General features: G+C 39.0%; 1 protein-coding gene across 10 annotated transcripts; it reads right to left on the reverse strand.

Annotated features, from left to right (window-relative positions):
- Positions 1 to 503: 503 nt before the first annotated feature.
- LOC127520993 (dual specificity protein phosphatase 26) lies at positions 504 to 27,273 on the reverse strand. Of its 10 annotated transcripts, none has more exons than XM_051909819.1 (5): positions 15,860 to 16,137; positions 15,620 to 15,712; positions 6,549 to 6,748; positions 5,755 to 5,966; positions 504 to 4,976 (listed from the first exon to the last, which is right to left on the reverse strand). In XM_051909819.1, the coding sequence occupies exons 1-5, from the start codon at positions 15,929 to 15,931 to the stop codon at positions 4,774 to 4,776; spliced, it is 780 nt and encodes a 259-aa protein (XP_051765779.1). In that variant the 5' UTR covers positions 15,932 to 16,137; the 3' UTR covers positions 504 to 4,773. The 10 variants fall into 10 exon arrangements, with proteins under 10 accessions (XP_051765779.1, XP_051765778.1, XP_051765780.1 ...); XM_051909818.1 differs by having other exon boundaries at positions 15,848 to 16,137; XM_051909820.1 differs by having other exon boundaries at positions 15,620 to 16,137.
- Between the last annotated feature and the right edge of the window lie 413 nt (positions 27,274 to 27,686).

Consider the following 27,686-nt stretch of genomic DNA (forward strand, 5'->3'; position numbering starts at 1 on the left):
TAGCTGTATGCTATGCTAGTACATAAGCTAACTTAAAAAAAAAAAACAGTAAAAACAAGAAATGCTTGATTTCACAACCTATAACTTCAGTTATATACTAGTATATGAATCATGTAATTTAAAAGACATGAATGGTCATTATAACGCATTTTAAACGATATAAATCATAAAGTGATTTTGCAGGAATTATAATCAGATGCTAAAAATACTACCCATTAAGTTAGTTGAACCAACGGGATCACTCAGGGTCCTAAAGGAGACCCAATCTCTGACCCAATTCCTGGGGGGATTCGATTTCTCACCACACCGGAACCAGCGCCGCTGGAAAATTGGGCGAGCACTATTGCTCTCTATATTTGTTGCAAAGTTTGTGATAAAAAGAAAGAAAGAAAAAAAATTAAAAACCGTTTTGCTGGAGATAAATATTTTAAACAGCTTCGCGTAAACAGGTTTTAACTTTTTTTTTCCTTTTTTTATTTTCAGATCCAGCACAAAAGCAACTCTTTGCAAAAATGAAATAATGTTTATTAGATTTCATATGCATTATAAATAAAATAACAACATCATGATTTTTACAAACTCCCCAGTTTGTCTCTGGCTGCACGTTCCCGTTCAACTCAGAAATTTGGTCCAAAACAAGTTTAATCTCTGAGTGATCGACACTTGTTTTTAAGACACAAACTGGTGTGTGGTTCAGCTCCACATACTGTGGAAGGGATTGGCAGTCCTGGCAGTATTTAGCTCCAGCTGTTGCAGTGGTTGGAAGATGTTACGACGACCAACACATACACAAATACAGTAAACAGCTGTCCCCAATAATACAAATGTACAGAAATGACAATAATACTAGCACACTGTAATTGATACAGCTACAGTTGGTACATTGTACTGCACTTGAGGATTTGCTGGATTTGTAAGTACAAGAAGGTTGCACTTGTTGTGTAGCTACCATATTTTACAATACCATACAAAACAAGTTAAAAGAGACGACTTGTATAACTTGAAACGTGTAGAATACTTCACATGACATCTTTTTTGTAGTATTTATACAGACAAACTAAAGCACACATCAATGATAAATCAAACAAGTTAATGTGTAACAAAACTGACTGCAATTTGCATATAGTCACATGTACACTTGAGTTTAGAGTTTTGTGATGAATGTGATCAGCTACATTACCTTCATTAAAAGACACTTGAGACACCGGCTTTTAAATGCAAAATGAATGGATCATACTTTCAAGCTTTCTATTATAACTATAACACTGCACCTATAACAAGACATTTTTGAATTTGGGGTTAAAACTACATCTTCTGGAGAAAATATGAGCCGTGCTTCATAAGACAATCTGGCCTTCAAAATATTCAAGTGGTTGTTACGGTGTTCTGGATGGTCATTATGACAATATTATGCGGTATACTGTTCTGGGTTGTTGCTAGGGTGCTCTAGGCAGTTGCTAAGGTATGGCTAAGTGGTTACTAGGGTGTTCTGAGGGGTTGCTTATGGAAGCTTGTTTCCACCATGGAATAAATTTGTTTTTAAATATAATTGTGTCTTTTTATTTCACAATTCTGACTTCTCACAATTGCGAGTTTGCGTCATAAAACGTCAGAATAGAGAGATATAATCTCGAGAAAAAAGGTCAGAATTGTGAGTTTGAACTCGTAATTCTGACATTATAAACTCACAATTCTGACTTTTTTTCTCGCAATTCTGACAAGTGTTGTCAAAAGTACCGACTTTGGAACCAAGTCGGTACTGAAACTTTGAGCGCTGTTGAGCGGATTAGCCTCGTACACACCGGGACGACTATCGCGCACACTTATCGCCAGCATTTTTCGAGACGTTTTTCGTGTTCATACCCAAGCGATTTTTGCTGCCGACGTGCCGAGTGAAAGTGCAAATTCACTCCCTGACAGTATATGGCACTTGTGCTGAACAGTAGTGCAAATAAACATATTTATGATACTAATAAAATTAAAGAAGATAAAAATACAGATATAAAATGGCATATATGGCATATACATGACATGAGGAGATGGTAGTCAGAAACAGTCACAATGACGGTAGTGCAAATAAACATGAAATAGACATTCTCAACTATATTTCTTGAATGTAAAAAAAACAAAAAAACAGTAAAAATACAGAACTAAAATGGCATATAATACAAAAGTGCCAGTCTCATTAGTCGGACAGATTTTAACGCGGCGCGTCAAACCAAAAAAACGAACCTGCTTTTACGGCTGCCGTTTTTCGCGTCGGTGTGCACACTCACATTGGCGCCCTTTTTGTTTAGTCACAAGGCGTTAAACGTTGGCGATAATCGTGTGCGATATTCGTCCCAGCGTGTACAGGCCTTTAAACACATCTGATTGGCCATTGTGTTCACACACTCAACAGATAGGTCTGGGATTGGCTCAATTGATCAATGCTTCAAAAACATGTTGTAAATAGACATTTTTGACTAACACTAATTCTGACTTTTTGCTCACAATTGTGAGTTAGTATCTCACAATTCTGACTTCTTTTCTCAGTAATTTGCGAGTTATAATGTCCAATTCTGAGGAAAAAAGACTGACTTTTCTCATAATTGTGAGTTTATATCATGCAATTCTGAGAAAAAAAGTCAGAATTATGAGATGTAAATTCGCAATTGTGAGAAAAGTCTCGATTACCTTTTTTATTTTTTATAAATAAATGCGCTTGCATCTCGTGCATTTTGCAGTCATTAGCTGCGTCCCAATTCAGAGGCTGCATCCTTCAAAGGACTTGGACTTTAAAGGCCACTCCTTCGAAGCCCGCGAAGGTCAGACCGAGCATTGTTAAATGGGATGGTCTAGCCTATGGAGGATTGTTCTTGTCGCCTAGCTGCTGTAATAGCTGCCGTTGATGAGTGGCAGTAACGTCTGTACTGGACTTTTTTGAAAGTTATATTCAACTGCCTGAAAGCAAAACAGGGTTCACAAACTGTCTAAATATGTCCACCATGGTCCATTTCTGTATATAGTAAAGTATAAACTATATTTAATTGCATCTTAGTAAGATATGTCAACATTTGAACCGCTTTAAAGTTTTTTTTTTTCACTTGTATCATTAGATATTTGGGTAAGTTGAAACCCAATATTTACGTTTGAAAGTGTAATTCAGAAATTTCTCTCAAAAAAATCCTGTTGTCAACGGTGCACAATGAATTCTGTGGTAGGCAAGGCAGCGAAAGATCCATCTGTTGTATCCTTCATTTCATGGGAAACAAAGGACGCATTTGGAGGCCGCATTTGAAGCAGCCTTCGAATTGGGACAGCCTTTATCGCACTGCTGTGACGCAATCGGCCTTCAAATGCAGCCGTTGAAAGATGCAGCCTCTGAATTGGGACGCAGCTAGTGTTAAACATGGACACAACATTCTAAAAACGCAGCGCTCAAGTTAACAGTTCAAATTTTAAAAAACGCTGGATCTCTGGACCTTGCGTTTTTCCCCATTCCACTACTCTGCGTCTCGCGTTGTTAAACGCAAAACTGCATTCTGTGTAAATGGCCCCTTAGGATTTCTAGGTGGTTACAAAGGTGTTGTGGATGGTTACTAGATCACTGCTACAGTTGCTCTGGCATTTCTGTGTGGCTCACTAGATTGTTATGGGTGGTCACAAGGTCAAAAATGTTTTTTTTGGTCATCCAACACATGCAAACCTAGAACAAGTTGCACATTTTGCAGTATTGTTTATGTAAGTAGCTGAAATATTGCCAGAGTTTAATATTTGTTTTCTTTTTTTATCTAAATCTTTAACCTTAAGTATGCAATAGCAATAGCAATAGTGGTGCTGGCTTAAGATCTGTTCAAGATGGCAGATGTTTTTATTTTCCATATTTGTTTCCAGCACATTATTTTGTAAAATCTATCACAATCTAATCTGATCCTGGAACATTCTGTCGAGCTGAAATTCTATTCAAATGACCCATTTGAACTGTAAAAAAAAAGCACCATTTTTTTAACTGTAAAAAAGCACCATTTTTAGTGAATGTGTGTCGAACATAAACCAGGCTTAGACCAGGCTTGGGGGCCATTCACACAGAATGCGTTTTGCATTACACTGCACTGATTTTCTATTGTTTTTCTATGTAAACACACTAGACGGACACGTTTGACTGTTGCGCTAGCATCTGGTGTCTTTTGCAGTGTTTCATGCATGACACGGCGTTCTCGAGTCGAGAATTTCAACTTAAAAAAAAAAAAACACATGTCTCTAGTTCTGTAAATGCCACAGATTTTTTGCATCCCACTGTGCTGCTTTTACATTGTTTTTCTATGTAAACATGCGATAGACGGATGTATTTGCCCATTGCGCTCAGATCTTTTGCAGCAGTTTGCGCATGACATGTCGTTCTAAAAACGCAGCATTAAAAGTTCAACTATCTGCACCTTTTTTGTTCTTTTTTTTAATTCCACTGCGCTACGTCTTAAAAACACATTGTGTGCGAAAGGCTTCTTAAGCATTCCTGCTTGCTTTAACGAAAACATGTGGTCACTTTTCTACGGCGATTAACACAGCAACATTTCAGTGGGTGGTCATGTGAACAGATGTGAACGGTTAACAGTGAATAAGGCATTACGTACATTTCTAGAGTTCCTGATGTAATAAGGCATTTGTACTGACCGCAGGAGGACAGCTGGAATAAACTCACTGTATGTGAAGACATTCTGCTCTTATTTTACTGCAAATACAAACGCATTAGGTCAAGGCCTGGGCCAGAAAGTTCAAATGCTACCAGTGAGTTTATGTTGCATTGCGGCTGGCACGCAGAACGCTGTCCAGGCCGCTGAGCTGACGCAGGAAACCGCGGTTGGGTGTTACGCCACGGTGGTCCTTCACGGTCTTGATGGCCTCCACTAAAGTCATGTTCTGCCGGATCATGAGGTAAGCCAGAACCAGCGTAGCAGATCGGCTCACCCCGACGGCACAATGCACAAGAACCGTTCCTACAAAATTAAAGACACTGCAGCGTCATTTTCACATGGATGACATAAAAAGTCTGAGACTACACTGAATATCTGTAATTAAAACTACATATCAAATTCTAAAACGTTCATTTCAACTTTCGCTGAAATTGTTATACTGTTAATGTAATGTGTAATGACATAAATTAAAGAGAATGAAAAAATGTTTTTAGACACTATGTGTATGCACACATATATCTGACTCTTTTTATTAGAATTTCAAATATGAATTCAAAATTCACATATAAGCACAAATATGTTATACATATTATACATGTTATACACCAAATGGAAAATAAAAATAACAAGAAAAGAAAAAAAACAATTAAAAAGTGTACACTCAAGTATGAGTATGCTATAAAAGCTTGTTCCCGATTCTGACTTTTTCTTAAAATTGCGAGATAAGTCCAATTCTGAGGAAAAAAAGACTGACTTTTCTCAGAATTGTGAGTTTATATCTCACAATTCTGACTTTATATCACGCAACTGAGAAAAAAAAGAATTATGAGATAAAAAGTCACAATTACCAATTATTTTATTTTTTTATTCAGTGGCGGAAACAAGCTTCCATAGTATGTACACTTAACCAGTACATTTTTTTTTTTTGTAAAGAAATGAAGAATAAAAAAAGTTCTTTATGAAACTTAAAGGCTGTAAAACCCTTTTTGCTATTATTTTGAACCTTTATTTTTATTATAATAAGCCTGGGAATTGTTCAAAAAACTTCTGGTTGAAAGAAAGAGGCCCTTTATGAACTGACCTCCAGTACTAAGGGCTCTGTGAATGAACTCGGACGCTGGGTAGAAGTTCACACTCATGTCGAAGGAGGGCGAATCATGGGCTTCAATGCCATGATATGTGATGTTCATGCCAGCGTAATGCTCTGCACCGCCTCTCCATTTGCTCTGAGCACAGTTGAGGATGTGTGTGATCCCCAGCTTGATGAGTTCTTTGCGGTTTGAGGCAATTTCTCTGAAATGAGTATGAAAGGCTATTGTGTTAAAACTGTACACGGTACAACATTTACTGGTAATTGCTAGTTTACCAATAGAGATAAGTTAACTCTTTTACTTCTACTGTATCAGTTACTGGATTTTGTCACACTTTATTAAAGTGCCCTTATTAGGCTATTTTAAAGGTTCCTAATTTTGTTTTGGAGGTCTCCTACATGCTTCCAATGTCAAAAAACACTTACATTTTCTCATAATATACATTTGCACATAACTTCTGAACTATTCCTTTAAGAATTGAATCTTTCTTTTAGGAGACAATAATTTAATTTGTCATGCATTTTGATCTTTAAAACTTTGCAGATCTTTTACATTCACAAACAGCTATTTTACACACTGCATGAAAGGAAATATTTGAAGAAGCATAATAGTGGCACTTTAAATGCATTATTCAAAGCATTAATAAAGCATTTTATGATCCCACCACATCTTTTTTGTTTGAAAAACTAGATGCTTTTTTAATATAAGCAAATAAATCATAATCACCTGTTCAATATACGGTATACGGCATGACCAAAACCACATATATTCATGGGCTACTCACTGGTCACCTATGTAGAGTCTTGGCCACACTTCATCTGCATGATTACAGGCGGTTTTCCCCGTGTACAGCAGACGCTCAAGTTCAGAAACAGTTAGTACCGGACAGCCCTTCTCCGAGTCCTTTCTGCTGGGAGACCTGGAATTACTCCGTGACCGAGACAGTCTGGACATGAAAGCCATCTGGACTAGCCTCCAGTCAAGCTATAAAATAACATAAAAAAATAATAAAAATAAAGGTTTAAAAGTTAAGTGTTTTTAAAATACAAATTAAAGGGACAGTTCACCCCCAAATTACTCACCCTGTCGTTGATGTACAGTTGACACATTTTTCAGCTTAAATAAATAAACATTACTTGCACTATCAAGAAAACAACAACCAATAGAATTCCATTTTCTATTTTTACAATAAGAATGTAATTTATGTTCTATTTATTAAAACAAAGTATATTTCTCATAAAGATTAAGCATGTTTAAGCATTTTTTACATGTATTCCAAAATAATAACTAACTTTGCAGTACAAAAAAAAATCATATTTCACGTACTGATGTTTAGCTTTTTTTAATAGTCAACTTATTTTCAGATCAGCATTCATCAAAGCTCGGTGAACACTGCAGGTGTCATGATGGTCACAGACACAAGGATGTATTTCACCAGACAGATTGCACACTAAAAAACCTTCACAGATCATGTTTTCAAGTCATTTCAAGTTTTAATGTAATGTGACAATATGTGACAGCGGTGATATCTAAGTAAGTTGTTTGCTTACTTTTTAATTAGTCTTCCTATTAACACCATTACTTATTCATTCTGACCAATTTTGCAGATACTAGTGGATGCGGCACACGCACAAAAAAGAGAGGTGGGATTTATTAATAAGCCCATCATAGCGTGATGGAGGCACCGCCTCCTCTCACATGACTATTCCCCATTCATTCCCTCACCAAACCCATGGCACACTTTTGGGGGTCTATCAAAGTCGTCATGAAACGGAAGTTGTGATAGTCTTTTCTTCCCTATTGTGACACACTATATTGCCACTAAGGGGCCAAGCCCAACCCCTGAAAAACAACCCCACACCATAATCCCCCTCCACCAAACTTTACACTTGGCACAATGCAGTCAGGCAAGTACCGTTCTCCTGGCAACCGCCAAACCCAGACTCGTCCATCGGATTGCCAGACAGAGAAGCGTGATTCGTCACTCCAGAGAACACGTCTCCACTGCTCTAGAGTCCAGTGGCGGTGTGCTTTACACCACTGCATCCGACGCATTCATTCCCTCACTAAACCCATGGCACACTTTTGGGGGTCTATCAAAGTCGTCATGAAACGGAAGTTGTGATAGTCTTTTCTTCCCTATTGTCACACACTATATTGCCAAAAGTATTGGGACACCCCTCCAATTCAGGTGTTCCAATCACTTCGATGGCCACAGGTGTATAAAATCAAGCACCTAAGCATGCAGACTGCTTCTACAAACACTAGTGAAAGAATGGGTCGCTCTCAGGAGCTCAGTGAATTCAAGCGTGGTACTGTGATAGGTTGCCACCTGTGCAATAAGTCCATTCGTGAAATTTCCTCACTACTAAATATTCCACAGTCAACTGTTAGTGGTATCATAATAAAGTGGAAGCAATTGGGAACAGCGGCAACTCAGCCACGAAGTGTTAGGCAACGTAAAATCACAGAGTGGGGTCAGAGCATGCTGAGGCGCACAGTGCACAGAAGTCGCCAACTTTCTGCAGAGTCAATAGCTACAGACCTCCAAACTTCATGTGGCCTTCAGATTAGCTCAGTGAGTAGAGAGCTTCATGGAATGGGTTTCCATGGCCGAGCAGCTGATCCAAGTCTTACATCACAAAGTGCAATGCAAAGCGTCGGATGCAGTGGTGTAAAGCACGCCGCCACTGGACTCTAGAGCAGTGGAGACATGTTCTCTGGAGTGACCAATCACGCTTCTCTGTCTGGCAATCCGATGGACGAGTCTGGGTTTGGCGGTTGCCAGGAGAACGGAACTTGCCTGACTGCATTGTGCCAAGTGTAAAGTTTGGTGGAGGGGGGGATTATGGTGTGGGGTTGTTTTTCAGGGTTGGGCTTGGCCCCTTAGTTCCAGTGAAAGGAACTCTTAATGCTTCAGCATACCAAGACATTTTGGACAATTTCATGCTCCCAACTTTGTGGGAACAGTTTGGGGATGACCCCTTTCTGTTCCAACATGACTGCGCATCAGTGCACAAAGCAAGGTCCATAAAGATATGGATGAGCGAGTTTGGTGTGGAGGAACTTGACTGGCCTGCACAGAGTCCTGACCTCAACCCCATAGAACACCTTTGGGATGAATTAGAGCGGAGACTGCGAGCCAGGCCTTCTCGCCAACATCACTGCCTGACCTCACAAATGCGCTTCTAGAAGAATGGTCAAAATTCCCATAAACACACTCCTAAACCTTGTAGAAAGCCTTCCCAGAAGCTGTTATAGCTGCAAAGGGTGGGCCAACTCCATATTAAACCCTACGGATTAAGAATGGGATGTCATTAAAGTTCATGTGCATGTAAAGGCAGGCGTCCCAAAACTTTTGGCAATATAGTGTATATCCAAGTTTTTTTTTCTTCTGGAACAAGAAAAATGTAGGGTGGGACTTGATTTTGTCCATGGGGAATTGATTCGATGGTTGGATGGTTGTGGTTTGCTATTGGTGGATCTCATGTGAGTGACAGGTTGTCCCGCCCTCACGCCAGTAAACACATCATCAGAGAAGAGATGTTGCTGAAAGAGGGAGGGAAAGTTATTTTGATTATTTTGATTTCAAGATGTCTTTATAACTCAGTGGGCTCAAGGGAGGCAAGAAAAAAGCTTAACATTAACCTGCTGCTGTCGCTTTTGGACAGTGTAACTTTTGAAATAGTTATACACTTTTTAACGTCATATTTTGTAATACTTGCGCCGCTTTAATTTTCAACTGTGGATTATTATTCATTCATTTATTTTAAGGAACCACTTTCTCCCTTGTTCTGAAGGCATACGATAGGGTTTTGTGAAAAACAAACCGAAATGTAATTTATTATTTAGCAAAGATCCTGACCTTGGCCGTTTGTGCGCGTTCACGATGAGACTGTTAGCGAAGCAGTTCAAAACCACAAGCGAACCAAAAAATTAAAATCAAAACGCAACAGCCGGCTCATGGGTAATTAATTATACACGTAATTTCTTCTCTGAGGTGAATATCTCTCGTGTTCTGGTTGTCGCAACAACAAAGCGAGTTTAGATTCACACCTGTCAGCTGACATCTGGAGAAATTCACCTCAGAGAAGAAAGTAGGCTACACGTACACTGTTAGGGATTTCTTTACACTTGGAAAATACGGCACGAGTCATTCTGTGACACGTACGACATTAGAACAATACCAGGGAGAGTAAGTTAATTTATGTTTAAAAAATATATTTTAAAAGAAAAGTAAGTCAGTATGGCATTTTTATGGTATTTAGACCTAAGTTATCTCTAAAATATCAATATCTATAATATATTTTATATTACTTTTACCACATACATTCAAAAAAACATGACAATGACATGAAATCACAATTTAAACCAGTTAGTGATCCACATATGTTGGTCTTGATTTCTGGAACCCAATTTTCTAACAAACTTTAATATGTGGATATATGTGTATACTTGCACTAATATTTGTTGAAGTTCATCATTTTAAAATCCACTTGTTTTTAAGTGATGCCATATTATGCTTACAAAGAGTGTTACAAAGAAAAGACGTACTGCAGAGTATGCATTATTTTGTAGTCTATTGTTTATTTAAAAAACATAAACATTTCAATAACTAATGAAGTAAACTAATAAAAATATCAAGAAAACAAACAAGGCACAATAAACAGATTATACATTTTGCATTGGTAAACCAAATGTTCTAACAAACCTATTTTCTAAACACAAGTTATGAATTTGGATATATACTTCCTAAGGAACACTAGTATTTGTCAAAGTTTTTCTTTTTTAAATCTGCTTGTTTTGAAGTGTCAGTTTTTGCAGTGATGCCCACATTATGTTTACAAACAGTGTTACAATGAAAAGATGTAGAGTACACATAATTTTGTAGAGTATTTATTCAAAACATCAACATATTAATGAAGTAAACTAATAAAAATGTCAAGAAAACAGGACAATAAAATGATTAGCAAACAAATTACTAGAGAGAACAGCAAGAAAAGAATGTGTCATTATAACTGCGTAACAACCAGCACATAAGCAGTGACGAAGTCTTGTTTAAACTTTCTTGCAAGTGTAGCAGTAACTAGTTATAACAGCGTGTGACCTGCAAATGTACATGTTACACTTGTTGCACGTCATACTGGTTTTTGTGCTCTTCTTTGATTCACAGACCTGACACCTTTTCCTCTTGGAGGGGGTTGATACTGGTGAGAGGGGGGCTTTCTTTCTCAGAGAGCGTTCGTGCCCTTCCATCACTTTACTGTACGAGGGAGGTTGGGGGGTGGCTTCGTTTACCGAAGAGCATGCTTGTGCTTCCTTTACCATATTCTGAGAGGCTAGCGTGCGGGGAAGGCAGTGCCGTCTTTTCATGTAGGGAGTCACCAAAGCTTCCCCTAGCTCTTCCAGAAAGAGTCTCCTTCTGTGTTTCTTCGTTTTTTGCCATGTAGGATTTATTTCCATCCACAGCACAAAAGAATTGTAGGCGGAGACATCCAGCATGTTAAAGAAAATCACCATGGGCCAACGATGCGTCTTTCTTTGGCAGGTGTATGTGGCCACCACCTGGAAATGAAATAAAAAGTAAACAAGCTTTAGCTCATCAGCTGACAATTAAATTCATTTTACATGTGCCATTTGGCCTTGAATGAAAATGAACAAATAATGCAAAGTAGTAAAATACCTTGTCAAGGGTGTCAACTCCACCTTTGGTCTGGTTGTAGTCTAGGATTATTTGCGGCTTCTTGTGGTCTTCGCTGCTTATTGCGGCATCTCTGTGAAATGTGCTCATCAAAAGCACGTTTTTATTTTTCCTGGGACAGTAGGACACAAGAGTGTGCGTCTCGGTGAAGGCAAACTTGGACGAGAGTCGGGGCCTGTCTTTGACTGACAGGAGCGCAGGTGGGAGCTCAGGCTTGTTTGATCTGACTGTTCCGATCATGCTCATTTTTCTTTGGAGCAGCTCTTCGCCGAGGGCGTACGAGGTGAAAAAGTTGTCACATGTGATGGTGTGTCCCTGGAGACCAGATGTCATGTCCAAGACCACACGCATTCCCTGGTTCTTTTCTGGCTTTCTGTCAGCAGCTTTGCCAGTGTAGATCTGCATGTTCCATGCGTAGCTCGATCTGGCATCGCACGCCGCCCAGATTTTAATTCCGTACTTGCTCGGTTTACTCGGCATGTACTGTTTGAAGGGACAGCGACCTCTGAAAGGGACCAGGCACTCATCCACAGTGACGTTCGGGCCTGGATTGTACATGAGCGGCAGGCGTTCGACCCATTTTTCCCAAATGTCCCTTACTGGTGCCAGCTTGTCACGTTTCTGTCGGCCAGGCACTGCAACCCTTTTGTAAAAGCAGAAGACCCTTGACATCATGTTAAAAGTTTTCAATGGCATGGTAGCACGAAAAATTGCCCTCCCCGACACACTGTTCCATAAGCTGCTCAAAACCTCATGATGGGATCGATACACCCCCGCCAGAATCAACAGACCGAAATAGGCCTGTAAGTCTATCCAGTCCAGGTTCTTCCAGGCTTTACGAAACACACGTTTCCCCTCTAAATTGGTCATTTCAATCAAAATCTTTTTAATGTAACCAGGGAAAAACAATTCAAATGTTGATTTTATGTCTTCGGCATTGGAACATGCAAACCTGGTTGGTCCAGGGGTCATTTTAATGACACAACGAGCTGGTATTCTCCCTTGTCTCTCTGAAGGAGTTGTTGAAGTCCATAATATGTTCCCGTTTTTAGACTGGTAAGCAGCCTCCACCTCAGGAGGGACCTCTTCCTCTTCCTCATCTTCTTCCTCTTCCCCATCAGTAGAGTGGTAGTCTGGGTCAAATTCTGTATTGTCCTCTGTTTCAGAAGCTTGATCGAAGAGCTCCTCTTCCGAATCTGCTTCTTCTTCCAGGTCTCTTTCCTCTTCCATTAATCCATCACTTGTATGTAGGGTCACATCTCTTTCCTCTTCCATAAATCCATCACTTGTATGTAGGGTCGCATATCTTTCCTCTTCCATAAATCCATCACTTGTATGTAGGGTCGCATCTCTTTCCTCTTCCATAAATCCATCACTTGTATGTAGGGTCGCATCTCTTTCCTCTTCCATAAATCCATCACTTGTATGTAGGGTCGCATCTCTTTCCTCTTCCCTAAATTCATCACTTGTCATAGGTAGGATCGTGTCCCTTTCCTCTTCACTAGACTCAAGTATCTCAACCAGGTCCTCCGCAATATTAAACCTTCTCTCCATCCTGTCTCTTCCTCTTAAATCATCTCTTGTGCAGCTTCAGAATGAACTGCAAGGAAGGTCCAAGGAAGCCACATTTATAACCTTAGTTGTTATACTTGTAAGAGTCAAATGTCCTCTAATACTACAGTAAAACATGTGTTAAAACCAATTTGTGGCCAGATGACACTTATCTTTAAAGCTAGTGATGTGCACAGGTTTGTGTGATAGCTAGGTTTAGGGTTAAGGCTAGGATATATCAATAGGGCTCTGCGCCATCTGTAACTGTTCACTCATAATTAAAACAGATTTTGAAATGTTAATGTGCGTTCAACTCTATGCAGTGCTGAGCAGACAAATCAGCATCTGACTCTAAAGGCCCCGATATACTTCATGCGAAATCGAACTAATGTGACACCATTTCGAACAAAATCAGGCCAAAACGAAGTTCGTTTGGAGTTTGTTTTGGGAGTTTGAAACAGCTTGCCAAAGAGAACTTTCCGGAAAAGTTCGCTACAGCTGGTAAACATCTTTGTACTACCATTGGTCCGTGGCGATCAGGTTTCCCGGTTTATTTCACCTGTTCAGGCCGTCGAGGTCAGATGTCCGCGAGTGAAAACATAAACACACTAGAGAGCTGCTTTATAGTAGAAAATGAAGTTGTACTTCTGATGAAATGAGACACTGACACTGTTTTTCATCTATAACATGGTAAAGCTGCTTAATTTTAAGCAATCTATTGTATAAAGTGCTATATAAATAAACATGACGTGACTTTACTAGAGTGCTGAATTGCAGAGCTTGCAAACATATTAACGTTGCTATGATCAGAAACTTTTCGTATGCTTTAAATGCTTGCTGTTTCTCAATTTTGTTGTGATTATTTTGTTATTGAGAGGAAAGCATGCAGCACATGCTTACATATTCATCTAAATGCCGCTCTCAGCAGAGTGGGCGGTGCCATATGTTCGCAAACATTATGGGGAGCTTCATGTTTGTGTTTGAGCGTTAAGCTCAAAATCATTGGCACGCATCTGGAGAAAGAGAGAACGTGCACAGAGCTGAAAGTGCTTGAATGAAGCGTGTTTGGCTTTAGATAAAACTACTAGAGGATATAGCGCAGAAATGCCAGTGTTGTGCCGAATTTCGACTCCCTGCCAAATTATTACCCCCCTCGTTGAAGTTGCTACCTGATTGCCTAATCGTAACCCCACCCCTAATCCTAACCCCTCCCCCACACCTAATCCTAAACCTACTAATACTAGGGGGGTAATAATTTGGCAGGGGTCAGAATTTGGCACAACACTGGCCCAACATCGTAATGTCTGTCAGTAATTGGCGATGGATGATGAGCTCGTCTATCAGCCCAACCCTAACTTTATTCTTGCACATACAGGCACTGTATTTAGTAGTATATAAAGTACTGAATGAAAAGTGTTTCACAGAAAAGTCTGAAACGAGTATATATATATATATATATATATATATATATATCGATCTAGCTTACTGCAGTGTGCAACAAGTGTCATGGCAGCCGCCGAGCGAATGCATAGAGTAACGTTATAACATCATTTTCAACACACTCAAATGTATCTAATATGATAAACAATGCTGCATTACCCCACATATGCTTGACCTGAAGAAGCGGAAGTGGAGACTGTGGCATAATAAAAGTTGAATTTTACTTCTTTGAACCCGACTGTTGCACTCTATTAACATTTAAGCCAGGAACAGAATGTCACGAATGTTCTCAGCCAATGAGCGATTCCCAATGAGTGATTCCCATCATGCTTTTAGTTTGTGCTGGTATAAAAAGTGAGCTGCCTTGCCGTACATTTACAAACATTTTAGCACGCATCAGCATGGCATCGCTGCAACTCTCTCTCTCTCTCTCTCTCTCTATATATATATATATATATATATATATATATATAGGCCCCCCACTGCAGAGCCATGGTAGCGTGAAGTCCAGCTCCCCCTCCAACCACACCCTAACCCTACCCATTATAACTCTACCGATCCCTCCTCCACCCATTAGATCCACAGAGGTGGATCTGGACTTGGTCAAGCTCAACCCATGATGTCCAGAGAGGTGGAACTGGGTGTCATTTGACTCTACTGTGAACAACACTTGAATAAATCTGATTGAAATCTGATTTTTCTTGACAAATAAAAAAAAGGGGAAAAAGCCATGTGTTATGGCATCATTCATGTTTGTATGTGTGTTATGCATTTTGCCTGATTTATTTTATTTGACAATTTATTTAGTAATTGGTCTGTTTTGTAGTCCGATTTATTTACAATGGTCGCTCAGATTTCGCGTTTTATACAACCACTTAGACTTATCGAATCTAGTCCCACGTTTTGTGTGTTCAAATGGTTAAAAGTGAAATATGCTTAAAATGACCGAAGAGAACCGGGGGGGTTAAACAATAAACAAAATGGCAGCAGCTGGAATGTGAAAAGATCCATCCACATTTCCATGAGATCTTTGCACTTTGTGTAAAATACGATGAAACGCGCCATGACATTTGAAAAAAAAAAAAAAGACGCCTATAAACAATGAACATCTGTGAGGCTTTTGTTGTTCCTGGAATTCAAATAAAGCTTTGTGTGCGTCTTACCTTATATATATGAGATGATGTTTTGGATTGCACACAAATCCTTAATGGAATCCTTTGGTTTCCTGGTCTTCCCGTGTATTTCAAAAGCAGACTCTGCGTGAGGAACACAGATGCATGACATTAACACGCAACACGAGCGCTGCATTCAGATGGAAACGGATGTGCCGATTACTGCAAATATATATACTGTTTCCTTGAGTTCAATGGTACAGAAAATGCAGATATGACCATATTATTGACATTGTAATGGAGCAGTAGAGCAGTCCTCGTGTCCAGTGCACGCGCCCTCTGGTGATGCACATGCACAGTCATGCAGATGTTGCACACAACGGAATCATATTTGAAGAATATTTCCGATGTTTCATGAATGTTCGATGAAGGAATTTGTTGAAAATTCAGACGACAATGTTGCAATCTAGCTGGAACTTTGCAATAATGACCATCATGTACTTTTTTAGAAATACATAACTACTTCATGGTTAATGTTTAATTATTGTTGAGAAATATATCTGCATGCGAAGGCCACAGGTTGCAAGGTCAGAATACAGTAGGAGTGGCCTTAAACTTATAAGTAATAATGTGGCTATAGCACCTCAAACCTGTGCAAATGTGAAAAGGTTACTATCAAACTGGTTACTATCAGAAATATTGGTTGAAATACATCTGTATACAAAATACCAGATAGTGAATTAATAAAAAACAAACATCTGTTCCTAGTCATGACTTCTTTTTTCTTTTAAGAAATAGTGAAACGAACTTTAATTAAAGGTGCAATATGTAATATTTTCTGTCCACTAGAGGGCGTTAAAGGCCTATTCAAAACAAAGTCGTAGCTTGATGACGCCAAGTTTGAGAGCGGAATCTTGGGACATGTGGTCTTCACCTCACAGCCGGTGGAAATAATCGGGATAGGACTCGGGAAGAAAACATGTTCATGGATGCGATTATTAACGTTACTGTAGTATGAAACGGAGCAGGACCGAGTGTTGTGGAAGCTGAACGAGCGAGCAGTGGAACTTTTATTATGCCAAAGTCGCCGGCGCTGCTTCCGCTTTCAAGGTCATTAATATGAGGTAACGCAGCTCTGTTTATCATATTAGATTCATTTGAGTGTGTTGAAAATGTTATAACATTACATTACTCTGTGCGTTCACTCGGTGGCTGCTGTGAGACACTTGCTGTACACTGTAAGATAGATCGATTTAAGAATATCATATTAAATGCTGGATGGCTTGTGTTGATAAATGGCATGCAATTAATTTTAAAACGTATTGTATGATGGAGAAAATGCTGTATTACTGTTACTAAAAATAAAGCTGCATCTGATTATGATATGTTAGCTACTTCACAAAATAGTGTTTTTCTCTGAGGCATGGTAAAAGCATAGTGCTTGCAAAAAATCAAGAAAATTAGATTTAAACAATAAGACTAAACGTGTTGAGCTATATAACAAATAATTAGTTTTCTGTCTATAAATGTAACCAAACAGTTGTTCCCTTTCTATTAAAACATGTAATATATTAAAGCGTCTTTGGTGTTTCCATGGTTTCTACAAAATAAAACCGGAAACCGAGGGTAACGCAGGTATGACGCAATTGACAGGCGACTCCTCACACGTCCCGGAGCCTTGGTTAAAACTGCAATTTTGTCACGATTTACAAATAGTTGCAAACATTTGGGATATTGTAACTACTCAAGTGAACAAAATATATAACGCTGGCCTAGTGGTTTTTGGATATTTTACTGCAAAATTATTACATATTGCACCTTTAAGTAATATCACTAAACTTGTTCATTTATTTTGAAAGTTCTATTGTATTTAGACTTACTTACCTCTAAATTACACCATTCATTTTCATTTAAAATAAATACATTTTTAATTTTACTGCAGTGGAAACATACACTTCATTAAACTGACAAATTAGAAAAATATTATATGTATTTGAAACACCTGCTTATATCTTCTGGAAAAAAACATGACAGTGACATGAAATAATAATTATACCAGTAGGTGGCGTCAGTGGTGCATGTTGCAAGTCTCTGGGATGTTCTAACAAACTTGAAGAATTAGTTCACCCAAAAATGAAATGTCTGGCATTAATTACTCACCCTCATGTCGTTCCAAACCTGTAAAACCTTCGTTCATCTTCGGAACACAAATTATGATATTTTTGATGAAATCCAAGAGGTATATGACTCGCCCATAGACACCAATATAATCAACACTTTCAAGGTCCAGAAAGGTACTAAAGACATCGTTAAATCAGACGACGTGACTGCAGTGGTTAAACATTATTTTTATGAAGGGACGAGAATACTTTTTGTGCGCAAAAACAAAACTAAAATAACGACTTTATTCAACAATATCTTCTCTTCTGTGTCATTCTCATACATTGTTTATGTCCATCGCTTCCAGGTTCTACGTCAGAACGCCGACTCATTATTGGCCAGCTCCAGCGTCAGCATCACACACATGCATCGTGCTGCTCACATGATCAACTTTGGCCAATCCTGAGCCGGCAGTCGGACGAAAACACGTAAGCCTTCAGTGTGCTTTCTGCGCCATCTGTGTAAGGATAATGACAGGGAAGAAAAGAGATTGTCGAATAAAGTTGTTATTTGTGTTTTTATTTTGTGCACAAAAAGTATTCTCGTCGCTTTATAAAATTAAGGTTGAACCACTGCAGTCACGTCAACTGTTTTAATGATGTCTTTTGTACCTTTCTGGACCTTGAAAGTGTTGATTATTGCTGTCCATGGATGAGTCGTATACCTCTCGGATTTCATCAAAAATATCTTGTGTTCTGAAGATGAACAAAGGTCTTACGGGTGTGGAACGACATGAGGGTGAGTAATTAATGACAGAATTTTCACTTTTGTGTGAACTAACCCTTTAATTTCTAGACACAAGTTATGAATTTTAAATATATTAGTTATGATATACTTACTCAGAAACTAATATTCGTCTAAGTTTATCATTTTTATATCCACTTGTTTTGAAGTGTCAGTTTTGCAGTGATGCCCACAAATAGTGTTACAATGAAAATATGTAGGGTAGACATTATTTTGTCATATTATTATTTATTTAAAACATCAAACATCAACATAAGTAACTATAATGAGGTAAACTAATAAAAATGTCAAGAAAACAGGAGCAATAATCAGAAGATTAGCAAACAAGTTACTAAAGAGAATAGCTAAGAAAAGAAAAGAATGTAATAAAAACAGTAAAAAACAGCACATAAACAGTGACAAAGTCCTGTTTAAACTTTCTTGCATGCGTAGCAGTAAGTAGTTATAACAGCGTGTGACCTACAAATGTACATGTTACACTTGTTGCACGTCATACTGGTTTTTGTGCTCTTCTTTGATTCACAGACCTGACACCTTTTCCTCTTGGAGGGCGTTGATACTGGGGAGGGGCCAGATTCTTTGACTTCAAGAGCGCATTTGCGTGCTTCCATCACTTTTTTGTACGAGCGAGTTTGGGGGGCGGCTTTGTTCCTCAAAGAGCATGCTTGTGCTTCCTTTACCATATTCTGAGAGGCATGTGTGCGGGGAAGGCAGTACCGTCTTTCCATGTAGGGAGTCACCAAAGCTTCCCCTAGCTCTTCCAGAAAGAGTCTCCTTCTGGAGGTCTTCTGTTTGTACCATTTTGGATTTATTTCAGTCCAAAGTACAAATGAATTGTAGGCGGAGACGTCCAGCATGTTAAAGAAAATCACCATAGGCCAACGACGTGTCACCCTTTGGCAGGTGTATGTGGCCACCACCTGGAAGTGAAATAACAAGCCAAAAACACAAAAGCTTTAGTCATCAGCTGACAATCTGTGCCATTTGCCCTTAAAGCCATGATAAGATGGAAGTAGTAACAGATCTTTTCTTCTCTATTGTGTACATCCAGGTCTAACACATATTTTAAAAAGAAAACATATCCACGGATGAATTGTTCACAATAAAATCGCAGATATACTCACGGTGAAGTTCTTTTTCGTTCTTCGTTTAGGGGTAAAACGAAATTCAAAATACGTGAGCAGCGATATACTGTTATCAAACATCTGACGCCACCCACACTGCTGAGAGCGACGGTCAGATGAATATGTAAATATGTGCTGCGTGCTTTCCTCTCAGTAACAAAATAAACACAACAAAAATGAGAAAACAGCAGGCACTTTTTTATAGAAAGCATAAGAAAAGCATCTGATCATAACAACGTGGGCATGTTAGCACGAGCTCTGCTAATTAGCACTCCAGTAAAGTCACGTCACATTTATTTATATGGCAATATATTCAATAGATTGCTTAAAAGCATGCAGCTTTACAGTATCAAACATGAAAAAGTGTCAGTGCCTCATTTGATCAGAAGCACAACTTCATTTTCTACTATAAAGCGGCTTTTCAGTGTGTTTGTTTTCACCCGTAGAGATCTTACCTTGACGGATTTAACAGATAAAATGAGTCAGAGAGGAGTTTCATGTGAAAGAAGGTGGAGCCTCAGAGCACAACTCCTATTACGTTATCATCACGGACCAATGGTTGTGCGAAAGTGTTTTGCAGCTAAAGCGAACTTTTCCTAAGAGTTCACTTTGGCAAGCCGTTTCGAACTCCCAAAACGAACACAAAACAAACTCACTTTTGGCCTGATTTTATTCGAAATGACGTCACATCAGTTCGTTCTTCGATTTCTTAAGATCTATAATATGCATTTAGAAAATAGATTGGTTAAATTTCATTTCATGCCTATGTATAATGTATAAATAATGCAAAGTAGTAAGATACCTTGTCAAGGGTGTCAACTCCACCTTTGGTCTGGTTGTAGTCTAGGATTATTTGCGGCTTCTTGTGGTCTTTGCTGCTTATTTCGGCATCTCTGTGAAATGTGCTCATCAAAAGCACGTTTTTATTTTTCCTGGGACAGTAGGACACAAGAGCGTGCGTGTCTGTGAAGGCGAACTTGGACGAGAGTCGGGGCCTGTCTTTGACTGACAGGAGCGCAGGTGGGAGCTCAGGCTTGTTTGATCTGACTGTTCCGATCATGCTCATTTTTCTTTGGAGCAGCTCCTCACCGAGGGCATACGAGGTGAAAAAGTTGTCACATGTGATGGTGTGTCCCTGGAGACCAGATGTCATGTCCAAGACCACACGCATTCCCTGGTTCTTTTCTGGCTTTCTGTCAGCAGCTTTGCCAGTGTAGATCTGCATGTTCCATGCGTAGCTCGATCTGGCATCGCACGCCGCCCAGATTTTAATTCCGTACTTGCTCGGTTTACTCGGCATGTACTGTTTGAAGGGACAGCGACCTCTGAAAGGGACCAGGCACTCATCCACAGTGACGTTCGGGCCTGGATTGTACATGAGCGGCAGGCGTTCGACCCATTTTTCCCAAATCTCCCTGACTGGTGCCAGCTTGTCATGTTTCTCTCGGCCAGGCCCTGCAACCCTTTTGTAAAAGCAGAAGACCCTTGACATCATGTTAAAAGTTTTCAATGGCATGGTAGCACGAAAAATTGCCCTCCCCGACACACTGTTCCATAAGCTGCTCAAAGCCTCATGATGGGATCGATACACCCCCGCCAGAATCAACAGACCGAAATAGGCCTGTAAGTCTATCCAGTCCAGGTTCTTCCAGGCTTTACGAAACACATGTTTCCCTTCTAAATTGGTCATTTCAATCAAAATCTTTTTAATTTCATCTGGGAAAAACAATTCAAATGTTGATTTTATGTCTTCGGCATTGGAACATGCAAACCTGGTTGGTCCAGGGGTCATTTTAATGATACAACGAGCTGGCATTCTCCCTCGTCTCTCTGAAGGAGTTGTTGAAGTCCATAATATGTTCCTGTTTTTAGACTGGTAAGCAGCCTCCACCTCAGAAGGGACCTCTTCCTCGTCTTCTTCCTCGTCTTCTTCCTCTTCCCCATCAGTAGAGTGGTAGTCTGGGTCGAATTCTGTATTGTCCTCTGTTTCAGAAGCTTGATCGAAGAGCTCCTCTTCCGACTCAGCTTCTTCTTCCAGGTCTATTTCCTCTTCCATAAATCCATCAGTTGTATGTAGGGTCGCAGCTCTTTTCTCTTTCCTAAATCCATCAGTTGTATGTAGGGTCCCATCTCTTTCTTCTTCCATAAATCCATCAATTGTATGTAGGGTCACAGCTCTCTCCTCTTCCATAAATCCATCACGTGTATGTGGGGTTGAATCTCTTTTCTCTTCCATAAATCCCTCATGTGTATGTAGGTTCACATCTCTTTCCTCTTCCCTAAATCCATCACTTGTATGTAGGGTCGCATCTCTTTCCTCTTCCATAAATCCGTCAGTTGTATGCAGGGTCGCAGCTCTTTTCTCTTCTCTGGATTCAAATAAACGAACCAGGGACTCCACAACACTAAACCGTCTCTTCATTGTGCAGCTACAGAATGAACTGCAAGCAAGGTCCAAGAAGGCCACATTTACAATTTTATTTGTTATACTTTTAGGATCAAATATCCTCTAAAACTAATACAATGAACCATGACAAAAAACACTTTGGAAGGACATTTTGGTGTCTTTCCTATTAAACTTAAAAGATGACACTTTTCTTTAAATCTAGTGATGTGTTTGTGTGTTTAGGGTTTAGGGATAAGGGTAGGAGATGTCATAATGGCTATGAAAACTAAGGAAGCCTTTGAAATGTCTTCACTAAAGCAGTCAATCAAACTTATTTGATGCCAATAAAGTGGATGGTTTTGAAATACTGCTGCTTTTACATAAAGAATGATTTAATGAACAAGTAATTATTAACAACAATTAAATTCCACTGAAGTGTCTTGGAACGCAGAGCATTATTCAATGTGTTGACGTAATTTCAACCGAAACAGGAAGACAGGGTGGGACATATCAACCAGCTCCTCCCCTTTTTTGAAACAGCTAATAGTGTTTCGTTTTTTATATCACAGCTCGGCCAGAGCCATTGAGCTTGGTAAAGCCTCAGTTTCCTTTCTCTTCCATATTGCTTTAAAATATAGCATTCTGTGCAGAATTCAAATGGGTCCAATACGTTTTATGGTCCACGCCGACTCGTGGATATGACCCGCTCTGTGCTATCGTGTCTCTGAACCGGAGCAGACTGTGTTCGTGTGACACTAATGTGAAACCAGACTTCATTCGCCTCAATGGAAAGCATATTTACACTGTCTTAATTGTTCCCTATCCCCTATATAGTGCACTATGTAAAAAATAGTAAATGTGTGAACACGTGACCGATTTCAGCTGCAGTTACAGCGTCTATTTATAAATGTAGGGGGCGGGACACTTTATATTCTAGGGAGCATTTGATTGGACAGAAGATCTGATATGAAGCTGATGTCCGTGGTGATGTCATGAAAATCCGTGATCCATTTTAGCGGAAGTGAGAGACTATAAGTTTTGAATGCTTATATCTCCGAAATGCGAATTTTGTAATTGTTTTGGAACACACCAGCTTATTCATAACCTTAAGGCTAACATATTCGTACTAAAAGCTAAAACACTTAGATTTTGATTTCGGGGGACTTTAAAGGGATAGTTCACCCATAAATGAAAATTCTGTCATTATTTACTCGCCCTCAAGTTGTTCAAAACCTGCATGAAGTTCTTTGTTCTGTTGAACATAAGGGAAGATATTTTGAAGAATGTTGGTGACCAAACAGTTTCTGGTCCCCATTGACTTTAATAGTATGAAAGTAGAAAAAAATACTATGATGGTCAATGGGGACCAGAAACTGTTTGGTCACCAACATTCTTCAAAATATCTTCTTTTGTGTTCAGCACAAGAAACAAATGAATACAGGTTTGGAACAACTTGGGTGAGTAAATGATGACCAAATTTTCATTTTAGGGTGACTATCCCTTTAAGTTTAATTACAGACATTCTGTAATATGATTAAAATCACATTTTATACAGATGTCACTGTTAAGAGTGTAAGAAGTGTTCATGCATAATTAAAAAAAAAAATTAAATTAAATTAAAAAATATACACTACATAAAAGTTTGTCAAGAAAAATTCTGATGTTGGCTTGAGAAAGCCTATTCAGAAAGTTTAAAGTAGTTTTAAAAGCATGATGATTAAAGGTTTTCAGGTTGAAGTTGTTTTAAAAGATTGAGATGTTAAGATTTTAAGGCCATGCCATTGATCAAAAGATGTTGCAAGAAGGTAACTGGTGTGTTCTGGCTTGTTGATAGGACACTGCAGATAGAAAGGGGGGATGGGGGATTAAAAGCAGATCAAAGGCATAGTCTGTGTGTTTAGATTTGACTTTTTGACCACTGGAGTTTGAACAATCTTACCTCATTTGAACATTTCAAATGAATCAATAGAATCAGAGTTAAAGGTGCAATAGGTGAATTTCTACAAACATTTTTTTTATACTGGTTGAAAGTCTCTCATATCCTGATAGCAATCACTATGTTAAACGGTCTAAATGTATTTTTATAACTATATATAGTCTGTGGAATGTGTAGGACCATAAAATGTTCATCCAATTATTATATTCAGTTGTGTGTGCCTTCATGTGTTTTGGAGGAGGCGTGGCTTTGGAGACGCTCTGAAGGGAGGGTGGGATGTTATGATTTGAAAGCTAGCTCGCTATTCCTAGCCACTCCGAAAATGACCTATTGTACCTTTAAGGCCTGTTCACACAAAGAACGATAACTATAAAGATAACTATAGTAGCGTCCACACAGCAATAATGTTTTATTTATTCAAAGCACAAATTGCAGTTTTGTCGTCTGCTGCTTTAAATGCACGAGCTCTTTAAAAATGTTAAAGTGATTCCAATGATGCCGTTTCTCTGTATCATTATCGTTACAGTTGTGGCCATTCTATTAAATTTAGAACGATTTTTGAAACTACATCTTTATCGTTATTGTTATCAGCCTTGGTGTAAATGACTTTAAATGACTAACAAATACAAGAACAAACACTGCGTAATGTCTGAGTAGGAGCTATATTTTAATTTACTTTGCAATCGTTAAAAAAGTATGCTCTATATAGTATGAACATGGGTAGGGCAGTATGAATAAAATTCGGACGTACTACATCTGCCATGTTGTCATTGTCATGTGACCTACCAGCGTCAGTTGAATGTCCCAATTCCCTACTATCCTCATGGGATAGTAAAGGGTCCATCAAATGCACACTTCAGAATCTCGCCGGAAGTTTTAGGTCATCCAGGTACTTTTTGCCTACTGTTTTCGAATACTATGTATTCGGACATACTACTCTTTGGGCGTACTGTTTTTTGCATCTATATGGCAGGGAAGTATTCGATTTTGGACGCAGGGGCCAATGAGCCAATGAGGATAAGCTGTGTCGTCAACAAGTCAATTACCTTTGTGCATTTAAGCAGCTGACAAAAAGCAAATTATGCTTTATATAGTATGAATGTGTGTAGTGAATGTAATTCGGATGTACTACATCACCTTGTTGTCATAGAGTACCTCAGGGATGACGTGTTTTTGTAGGCCAACCCGGAAGTTAGCGGCGCACGGGTTCCCTCGATCGCCCATTTTTCCCATAGACTTTTGGAAAATCGCAAAAAATAAGCTCTGTGTTTAACAAAGGGTTATGACACTTACACGTTTTGTCTATCAAGATAATCTTAACACAACATTTATACATTTTGAAGCCTAAATAAAATCGTCAGATATAAAAAGCTAACAGTAGGCTATAAACGGACTACAGCACATCATGGTCGCGGACTTTATTTAAAAACATGCTGGCTGATTATGATCTGCGCTGTGTATGAATACTTATCCACTTTTTCATGAGAAATTGTGTCCAAATGTCCTGTTTGTCATGATGACGTCTAAAGTCCCCGCCAAAGGAAGTAGTCCCTTTTAGCAATTTGTTAGCAACCACAGTTTTTAAGACACAATAAAAGGTTTAAAAAATCACAAGCGGGTTATAACTGGTGTGTTTTATGTCATAGATCAAAATGTGAAAATATTTAGAGGCTTTGTTAACCACGACCTTATTTCAGGCAATTTAGCAAAAACCCATTCAAAAAACCCATTGACTTTACGGTGATGGAACCGGAAGTCCTAAAATGCTAACTCGCTTCCGGGTTTTGCCTACAAAAACACGTCATCCCTGAGGTACTCTATTATCATGTGACCTTACAGTGTCAGTTGAGCCGCTTCACATATCCTCTCCCGTGGCCTCATGGGATAGTAAACTGTCCATCGTATACACACTTCCGAATTGAATGTGAATTCAGTGAATTCGGACATACTACTTTTGTCACATACTGTTTTTTCGCCTACTATATCGCACGGAGGTATGCAATTTTGGATGCAGCCCAAATGCACCTGCCTTGCCAGAGCATTTTAGCACCTGTCAGCATGTTTTCACCAGAGCCCCGCCCCTAGTGAGATGATCACCTTTGATCATTTTTTTTCTGTGTTCTGCATTGTGGCTGTTTTATTGATTGATTGTTTGGTTGGTTGATTGATGTAACTCATTGTTCTCTGAATTAACTGCTATTTGTTATATTTTATGAATGTATGTTTGTTTGTGTGTGTATTTTATTATTATTGCTTTGGCAACATTCTAAAGCCATGCCAGTAAAGCTCATTTGAATTAGAATCTTGATTTTTGACAAAAATTGAAAAAACCTCTCTCGTGTTATTATAGCGTCGTCCATTCATTTCTTTGCGTGTGTTCTGCATTGTGGATGTGGGTTAAGTCAAGTCAAGTCACCTTTACTTATATAGCGCTTTTTACAAAGTAGATTGTGTCAAAGCAGCTTTACATTGATAACTGGTACATTACTTGGCTGCACAGCAGCTCTTAAAGAACCAGCGGCTCTTTAAAACCGAAACAAAATGGCAGCAGCTGGAATGTGCAAAGATATATTTATACATGAGATCTTTGCAAATAACTATATATTAAATATATTCTTCCGGTGGCGTGGTGCGTGCGTGTGTCTGTGTGTGTGTGTGTGTAAAATAATACGATGAAACGCATAATGATATTTGAAAAGTCGCCTAGTACACAATAAACATCTGTGAGGCTTTTATGGCTTTAATTCAAATCAAGCTTTGTGTGCATCTTACCTTATATATATACACTATGTTATGGATTGCACACAAATCCTTTATGGAATCCTTTGGTTTCCTGGTCTTCCCGTGTATTTCAGAAGCAGACTCTGCGTGAGGAACACAGATGCATGACATTAACACGCAACACGAGCGCTGCATTCAGATGGAAACGTCCATGTGCCGATTACTGCAAATATATATATAGTTTCCTCCGTGGTGCAGAAATTGCTGTATTGTAATGGAGCAGTAGAGCAGTCCTCGTGTCCAGTGCATGCGCCCTCTGGTGATGCAAATCCGCAGGCATGCAGATGTTGCACACAACGGAATCATATCTGAAGAATATTTCTGATGTTTCATGAATGTTCGATGAAGGTATTTGTGAAAATTAAAAACAATGTTGCAATCTAGCTGGAACTTTGCAATAATGATGTACTGTTTTTTTCCCCAATATAAATTGGGGGGTAATATTCCACACCTTTAAGCCGAATAATGCACAAATTAAAACACTTATGCATTTCTGCATACAAATAAATAACTAACGTTACTTGATAATGTTTTAATTATTGTTGAGGAATATATCTACATGCGAAGGCCAAAGCTTGCGCGTTCACAATACAGCAGGAGTGACCTAAAACTGAGGTAATAATGCCAAGTTACAGGCGACCAGGGTTGCCAAGTACGCGCCCAATTAAAAAACAACCCGCGGCAACAGTGTAAAAGTAGCCCAATTCCGAGGGGAAACTGCCTGGCGATAGCACCATCAGACCTATGCAAATTTACCTTAAGTTTACTATCAAACAACTGGTTACCATCAAAAACATTGGCTGAAATGCATCTGGTATCAGTTTTAAATTATTATTTTTCGTTTTTGCAATTTTGAAAGGTCACTAGTGTGCTCTCTTGTGGTCAGAATAGCAAAAAGGCGACATTTATGTCAGTCAAAATTTATTGGAAATTAAGTGGAAAATAAAAACGGGACAAGGCAAAAATGGTTATTTATTTTAATTTATT

The sequence above is a fragment of the Ctenopharyngodon idella genome, chromosome 10 (genome assembly GCF_019924925.1).
Source record: "Ctenopharyngodon idella isolate HZGC_01 chromosome 10, HZGC01, whole genome shotgun sequence".
NCBI lineage: Eukaryota > Metazoa > Chordata > Actinopteri > Cypriniformes > Xenocyprididae > Ctenopharyngodon > Ctenopharyngodon idella.